The 8615-nt window shown below is 45.0% G+C and overlaps 1 protein-coding gene across 1 annotated transcript in view; it reads left to right on the forward strand.

The window, feature by feature from the left end:
* gemin5 (gem (nuclear organelle) associated protein 5) overlaps positions 1 to 7876 on the forward strand; it is a 55916-nt gene extending 48040 nt beyond the window's left edge. The window contains exons 23-30 of the mRNA XM_080748594.1: positions 74 to 193; positions 903 to 1113; positions 2098 to 2397; positions 3441 to 3597; positions 3982 to 4688; positions 6302 to 6435; positions 7377 to 7467; positions 7550 to 7876. Coding sequence (XP_080604720.1) covers positions 74 to 193; positions 903 to 1113; positions 2098 to 2397; positions 3441 to 3597; positions 3982 to 4688; positions 6302 to 6435; positions 7377 to 7467; positions 7550 to 7714 — 1885 coding nt within the window. The 3' untranslated portion in view covers positions 7715 to 7876. The remainder of the gene's footprint in view (positions 1 to 73; positions 194 to 902; positions 1114 to 2097; positions 2398 to 3440; positions 3598 to 3981; positions 4689 to 6301; positions 6436 to 7376; positions 7468 to 7549) is intronic.
* The last annotated feature ends 739 nt before the right edge of the window (positions 7877 to 8615 follow it).

The following is an 8615-nucleotide window of genomic DNA, read 5'->3' on the forward strand; positions in this document are numbered from 1 at the left end:
TGGTATTAACAGCAGGTCTAAATTGGTTATATAAGTATTTCAGCGTGCGTATGTGTGTGTGTGTCTGTCTCAGGGAGGCCATCGCTCTGGCCAAGGCCAGGTTGCAGCCAGACGATCCTGTTCTGAAGGAGCTCTACCTGTCCTGGGCCGCTGTCCTGGAGAAGGACGGACATCTGTCCTCTGCTGCCAAGTGGTAAACAACCACACTTCATTCATCTGACTTTTAAATACACTTGGTTGCCATTTTATTCACTATTGAGTATCATTTTATTAGGTACTACACACCTATTGAGTATAATTTGTATTAGATACACACGTTTGGTATATACAAACCTATTGAGTAGCATTTTGTTCCCACATGTTATGTGGGAACGCTTGCTGAGTGACAAAAAACTGTCGGGAGGAGCTTCCCAAGTGGTGCTATTGGCATATGATGCATATTGCATACCCTCTATTGAGTAGCATTTTATTAGACACTTGGAGTAAGTGTGAGGTTAGATATAAGGTGTAAAATGTAGCAGGTATGTACATCAGTGTTCATTTTGTTGACTGAGACTAAAAGACTACGATTTTGATATTTAGTCGACTAAGACGAAACTATTTCAGATTACTAAAATAGGACTAAATCAGAATATGCTGTCAAAATGATGTAAATGAAGTTTTACTTGGAGTGCAGCCAAATGATTGAAGTATTCATACATATAATCCCTCCTCTCAGTTACCTGGCTGAATGAAGTATTCATACATATAATCCCTCCTCTCAGCTACCTGGCTGAATGAAGTATTCATACATATAATCCCTCCTCTCAGCTACCTGGCTGAATGAAGTATTCATACATATAATCCCTCCTCTCAGCTACCTGGCTGAATGAAGTATTCATACATATAATCCCTCCTCTCAGCTACCTGGCTGCCGGCGCTGGTTTCGACGCGGCCAAGGTTCTGTCCAGGAAGAGCGACGCGTTGTCCCTGGAGACGGCGGCGGGCGTGGCCAGGCTGAGCGGGGAGGCGGGGCTGGCCGCCTCGCTCTGCCTCCGCTGGGCCAAAGACCTGGCGGCCGACGACGATTGGCTGGCCGCTCAACGAGCTCTGAACACACAGGACTCCCTGCTGGTACGGTACAACCATACAGGGTTCCCACGTCATGATATTCCTGGAAATATTTTGAAATTAGAAAAATATTTTTCCAGTACTGGAAAAGTTTTGAAATTTATCAAGGGTCCTGGTAGGTCCTGGAAAAAATAGCTATGCATTGTCTTTGGTTATTGATTTTGTTAATACCTCTGAAATGACAAATTAAACATGGGCCAAATTGTCAAATATATATAGAGGCAGAAATGGTGAAAATAGCCGAACGTGAGGCGTTGTGAGCATGTAGATCTGCTATTTTCACAATAGAACCGTGTTTTACAAAATTCCTCAACTCTTAGTGCTCGTCAGGGTGGGGGGTCCCCAGTTCAAATATGATTATGTCGGGGGTCACGGCCTGAAAAGGTTGAAAACCACTGGCATACACTACCTGTCTTTGGGCATTGCACATAGGAGTAAGCGACTCGTTATTGAGCTGAATTATTGTTATATAGTCCTGGAAATCGGGTTAAATATTCTGGAAAGATTTTGGAAATTAATTGGTAAAGATGTATGGGAACCCTGAACCATAGTGAACACACAGGACTCCATGCTGGTACGGTACAACCATGCTAGTACCAGAACCATCGACTATGTTCACACTCTGTTCATTATGTCTTTGGCATTTGATTAGCATGATTATATTTACAACACTTAGTAGATTTCCGCGATTATGACATTGGTTTTAATGAAATTCTTGATTTGCAAGCTCGCACTGCATTGTGATGCGCTGTGTTAAGAGGTCGTAGATTTTCGCTATTTTTGCGTGACACCTTTTGACGGTCATCGTCTCGATCATTTGTACCAAATTTGGTGGGGGGAAAAACGTGTGTCTGCATCAAAAGGTGACATTTGTTGTTTAAATGCCCCTCAATGTGTGATTCACATTTAGACGAATAAGGACTTAAAATGTAATTATGAATGTATCTTTTTTTAACATGGACCTCTCCCCTCTGCCTCTCTCTCCAGGTCTACAGGTTGTATTTCAGCGTCACTGAGCTCCTGACCCTGACGCTGTCAGACTGCAGAGTGCTGCCGTGGTCCTGCACCTCCGCCCACCCCTGGTCCCAGAGCTGCACAGAGCCTGGCAGCGCCGCGCCGGGCGGGGGCAGGAGGCCGCCCGGCCTGCGGGACAGGATCAGGGAGGTGTGGGCCAAGGAGTTCGGCGTCTCGGGGGAGCTGACGGACAAGGAGGCGCTGAGGAGTCTCCTGCAGGAGCTGAAGGCCGTGGAGAGCCCACAGCCCAGCCCCAACCTTCCTCTCAAACAGGTAGGAGCTTCTCACAGACAAACAAATTTCCTTTATTATGACATTACTAAACACAACAAAATTGCAATAATGTGAAACCTATTAACTCATTCATTGCCTTTTCAAGATGGCCGCCAAGTACCAGGATGCCACGTTCCTAAATGTCTAGTGCACAGATCAATTTTTAGTGCACGGATCATGCACGCCCATGCCTAGATCATGCTCCATATGTGTAGTACTTTTTCACAGCTTTCAAACAAAAAAATCTGCTTGGAAATCCGTTCAGGCATTCATGAGATAGAACCCTTCAAAGTCAAACAAAACAAACAAACATGGCTGCCATTTTGAAAGATGTGTTTGTTATGGGGCTAAACATGCAATTTTGCGATTCCGATCATGCGTAATACCTTTTAGGCATTTTTGGAAATTCTTTTGATTTTTTTTTTTGATTTTTTTTTTTAAATGGCTGCCAACTCGGGAAACTCGGGCTGTGGCAGTCTGGGGTACTGAAATAACACGGGAATTTCGGGCCTGGCATTCAATGAGTTAACAGTAAATTTTTATAATGTTTTATAATGATTTTAAAGGTAGGGTAAGTGATTTCATTTAATTCAAATAATAACAAAATGGGTCTATGTTCTGATAGTACTAGTTACTATAGTGTTTGGCCCATATTTGGACTTCAGCCTTATCTCCTATGTGAGGAGAAAAAAAGCAGTTTCCAAAACTGCTGTTTTCCTCCAATCACGGTCGACCTTGCGCGCACCAAGGCCTGCCCCCACTTGATCATGATTGGAGGAAAGCCCACCTGTCACCTACGTGAAAACTGAAACTTAAGTGAAATCACTTCCCCTACCTTTAATGATGATTATGATTTTCATCAACTTCTCTCACTGTGTGTGTGTGTGTGTGTGTGTGTGTGTGTGTGTGTGTGTGTGTGTGTGTGTGTGTGTGTGTGTGTGTGTGTGTGTGTGTGTGTGTGTGTGTGTGTGTGTGTGTGTGTGTGTGTGTGTGTGTGTGTGTGTGTGTGTGTGTGTGTGTGTGTCTCTCTCTCTCTCTCTCAGGTGGTGTGGCGTGTGTCCCGCTGTGTGTCTCAGGCGGTGGTCAGTGTGTTGCTGTGTGACCGTGTGGAGGAGGTGTCTGCGCTGTGGCAGGCTGTGTCTGGGACCAGCGAACACTTCTGTCTGTGCTCAGCCCTCTGCACGCTGCTGTTTCCTGATGGTAAACACACACACACACACACACTGATCTATACAGCAGTGGGTGAAAAACACAAGTTTCACAAGTCCCAGGGGTGCCTCGTCAGAACACTTTGATAATATTTGACTTTTTAAAACCTGAGTCTACACTGAATCTCAAAAATATTTGGATTACTTCATATTTGTCTTTAATTGAAGACAATTCTGGCACATCCTAGTGTTGATTGTAGATCTGGTGTATTTGCTATTTCTGAATAGTATTCAAATTGATCATTTGTTTTATTATCGATTAATGATGTAAAAAATGTTGCACCCTTTGATAATTCACCCACTCACAGCCGACTGTAAAGAGGCATTTTGTGAAAATCCGGTTGTTATAACCGCAGGTCTCAACTGTCTCTCTCAGGCGCCGCGTCTCTCGGATGTCTTCCTGAAGACCAGGAAGAGACGGCGGCGGCTTCTGTCAGCCTGCAGGCACTGATCTGTTACCACCGGCTGTATGAGGCCTGGTGGACGACCGCGGGGACGCACCGCAACCAGCCACTGGCAGGCATCGCTTCAACCAGCAAACAGCCTTCAGTAGACTGCAATTCAACCAGCCACCAGCCGCTAGCAGATAGCGCTTCCGCCAACAACCAGACATCAACCGACAGCAATTCAACCGGCCACCAGCCGCTAGCAGATAGTTCTTCCGCTAACAATAAGTCTTCAACCGACAGCAATTCAACTAGCCACCAAACGCTAACGGATAGCGCTTCTGCAAACAACCCGGCATCAACTGACAGCAATTCAACTAGCCACCAAACGCTAGCAGATATCGCTTCTGCTAACAACCCGGCATCAACCGACAGCAATGCAACTAGCCACCAAGCGCTAACAGTTAGCGCCTCTACTGACAACCAGGCATCGGCCTGTGAGAGCCGGAATGGATCCTTTATCCCTCCGGCGGCTGACCTCCTAAACCAATCAGAGATGGCGTCTCCTAGTGTCGGCCAATCAGAGAGGGTGTCTCCAGACGCTGTGTGTGTGAGTGGTACAAGCGAGGGCGTTGAAGGAAGGGATTGGATGGAGGCGTGCCCCGTGCTGCTCTCAGACAGCCATGCTGCCTACCAGGTATAAGTCCTGCAAGGCTCTTCAGATCAGTTATTGATTCTATTGTTTTATAACGCATTTAGAACGGGTACACATTATTGTGTATCATTATTTTATGCTTTAACTATCGAAAAATAGCAGATATACAAGCTCACAGCGCGGCACCGAGTGCCGCGCTGCGAGCTTGTAGATCTGCTATTTTTGAAAAATGTTGAAAATTTGAATTTTGACCCGATTCTATAAGTGTCTTTTGAATCCTTCTAAGACTTTTTGAAAAACCCATGTTTCTATAATGTCAGCAATCTGGCTAGCCATCGTCAAAGAAAAGGTCCTTTTCACTTAACTGGAGCTCAGTTAGTCTGTTCTTGAGAGACTGCTATGTCAGTGGTTCTCAAACCTTTTCATGTGAAGGACGGCCACAATGATATGTATTTGGCCACGGACCCCCATCTCAAAATATTCAGTTCCAGGGACCACCCAGAAGCAAAATTTGAGTTACAAACGTTCGCTTTGAAAATACATATACCGGTATTCAAAGATTTGCACACATGTTCACGACTTTTTCAAAAATAGCAGATCTACAAGCTCGCAGTGCGGCACTTGGTGCCGCGCTGTGAGCTTGTATATCTGCTATTTTTCACTGGTTAAAGCATTCAATAATTCTAGGCCTGAATGGGTTAATGCAGGGGTCCTCAACCTTTTTCAGGCTAAAGACCCCTTAAAGGACAACTATGTTTTTTTACAACAAGGGTTCATATTTTAGATTTTAATTAGAGAAAAGAAAAGATGAGTGTTAAAACGATTTCATTTACTGCTTTCTATTATTTTAGCGATTTTTGTATTTTGATTTCAGTGGGTGGGGGCATGCTTACAAGTGGCTAAAAATGTCTTGTTTTAGACACAATAAGCCATCAATTTCTTGCCCCCATAAGTCACATCTACTCATGAAAGATTGTGGTGCATCTTGGGAATGGGCGTATTGTGTCTAAAAAGTAATATTTAGCCACTTAAAAGCAGCATGCAAATCAAAATCGTTAAAATCACTAAAACGATAGCAAGAAGTAAATGAAAACATTTTAACACACACTTCTTTTCTCTAATGACTATCTAAAATATGGACAAAGTTGTCCTTTAACTGAGAGAGAGATGTAGCTGGGCTCCCCCACTGCATATTGTATACATTAATTTGTGATGCAGATTAAACTTCATAGCTTCATAGACTTGGAATGCATTATCTTTTATATTAATATGTTGGATTCGCGCTAATCTAATGTGTATCATCAGACAGTTAGCCTTTCAAACCCTCAACATTTAGTCACATGGCTCTGAACTTGGTCTGCTCTTTATTCCCTCTACACTACACCGACTCTCTGAAAATAGACGATCTACAAGCTCACAGCTATTTTCGCCTATCGATGTTCCCCATCACACAAAGACGCCGCGAGGCGCCATGAGCCTGTAGATCGCCTGTTTCCGGCTATCAATGTTCCCCATCTCACAGAGATTTGCAGCACCCCCTGTAGTTCCTCTGAGGACCCCCTAGCGGTCCCGGACGCCCCTGTCGAAGACCCCTGTTCTGTTGTAATGTATTGAATCCATGGGTTGTGTTAATCCGTTGTCACCTGTCCTCCCAGGCCACCCAGAGGGCGGTGACAGACGTCCAGAACAGACTGAGTGCCTTGGTGACACGGCACAGTGCAGCGCCGCCCGGAACCCAGCCTCCACCCACCATAGCGGACACATCCTCCACCAAGACACCGTCTGAGGGGTATGTATGCTTAGGCTGGATTTGTCTTATCTGTGTGGGTGTGTACGGTATGCGTGTGTGGTCAGATGGGTAAACACATCTAACTATTAATTTAGCGAATGTCCGTCCGTCCGCCGTCTGACCATCTGTCTGCATGCTGACGTCATCGTACTGATATTACAGACTGATACAACGGATATTGCACAACTGGACATCAATGAATGGTGACTGTTCTGGTCTGAGTTCTCCAACATTACTTCTGAGACACCTACATTCAATCCCTCATATAACTGTGAGTGCATACCCCCCGGACACAGGACTAGTAGATACGGTATAAAACACTAGATGCCTCATCCGCCTCTGCAGTTCATTGGAGCGACAAAGTAACGGACGTCCGGGAAAAACAGAGGGATCGCTGCCAGTCAAAGTGCCTACTGGCCAATCACAGCGCGTCTTTCCCGGGACTTATCAATTCAACAGAGCCTCATTGGCGTATGTGTGACGCACGTGGAAGCGATGTGCGGTGTCCGCGGAAGCGACGCAGATTCCCTCGGTTCCTCTGTGCATGCCCCAGAGCCGGTGGAGGCGTCTACCTTTCTATGTCTATGGGTAAACTAAACACATACTTTCTATGTCTATGGGTAAACTAAACACATACTTTCTATGTCTATGGGTAAACTAAACACATACTTTCTATGTCTATGGGTAAACTAAACACATACACCCCTGGATCTTAGTCTAGATTAAAAACCGGCTCAGCTCAAGATTGTGACAAAAAAAACTAGAAAACATCCATGGATTCAAGGCTTCATGGTGTGTGTAATTGATAGGTTTGATAGGTTTGGGACTCTGTCATTAAGCTTGATTGGTAACAACATTGGGAAATTCAGATTAGTGAGTATCGTATGAATGGAAAGTGTTTTGTCCTGGTTTTGAAGAAGTGCGTTTTGTTGTCTTCCCAGCATTCCTACTGACCAGGAGTCCCTGCTCTCTCTGTCCAGTAAGATGACAGAGTATAAGAGACAACTGGAACAACTGCCCAGTGCAGTCAAGGTATGTAACGTGACGTTCAACCTGGCGAAGACCTCTGCTCGAAGACCCCTGCTCTGACTCCCTCTCTTTGGTTCTTCCTCAGACGTTTCCTCGTCCAGACGTGATGGAGTGTTGTCTGGTGCTCCTCCACCTGAGTGGGAGCTCCTCCTCGGTACCTCCTCCCCTGCAGGAGAAGGCCAAGGACCTCCTCAGGAGATACGCCACCGTCCCCTCCCTCCACACAGCCTCTCGCAGGTTCCTCACATGAGAGAGAGAGAGATATGGATCTCGTGTCTACTAATACGCAGTGGTTTTCAAACCTTTTATCCTGTCAAGGACCGCGTTTGGGAACCTTTAGTATACTGCTCAAAGAAATGAAGGGAACAAAATGTTCCCTTAATTCTTTGAGATTTCTTTGAGCAGTAGTACAGTACTATACTCAAATCAATTCTAATAAATTAAGGGAACATTTTGTTCCTTTCATTTCTTTGAGCAGTAATATGTTTACGATTCCGGTTACTTGGTGATTCTCTCTTAACGGTTCCCTTCAACGGTTCCTATGGGCCAGTGGTCCTCAAAGTGGATTCCAGGGACTATAGCTTCCTTTAGGGTGGTCTAAATTGACCTTTACTAGTCTGTAACTCTGACAGTGTACAAATGGGTCCGTTTGGTTCCATTTGTACACTGGCAGAGTTATGGGAAGACCTTGACATTTTAAAGTTTGAGAAGCACTGCTTTAGGAGGTTCCAAATGGGCCCTTACAGGTCCGTAACACTGAGAAGTGTACAAATGGAACCAAATGGACGGTTCCATTTGTACACTCTCAGAGTTATGGTGGTCCTTGACATGTAAAAGTGTAAGAACGGCCGGTATTGTAATTGCATAGCAGACGTGAAGTCAACATGCCAGCTCTGTGATAAAACCCACTTCCAGAAATGGAACGGATTCCGATTCCTCAATGTTGGATCTGGTTCCGGGATCCCAACCTTAGTCAAGGACCCCAAATTGCTTCATATTAGGCCTGCGAACCCTCATTTGAAAATGCATGCCAAGGACCCCCATAAGAGAAGACTTTAACCCATTTAGGCCTGAACACATTATGACGCAATATTTTATGCTTTAAATATAAAAAAAATAGCAGATATACAAGCTCACAGCGCGGCACCGAG

The sequence above is a fragment of the Nannobrachium achirus genome (genome assembly GCF_963921795.1).
Source record: "Nannobrachium achirus genome assembly, chromosome: 19".
In the NCBI taxonomy this organism is placed as follows: Eukaryota; Metazoa; Chordata; class Actinopteri; order Myctophiformes; family Myctophidae; genus Nannobrachium; species Nannobrachium achirus.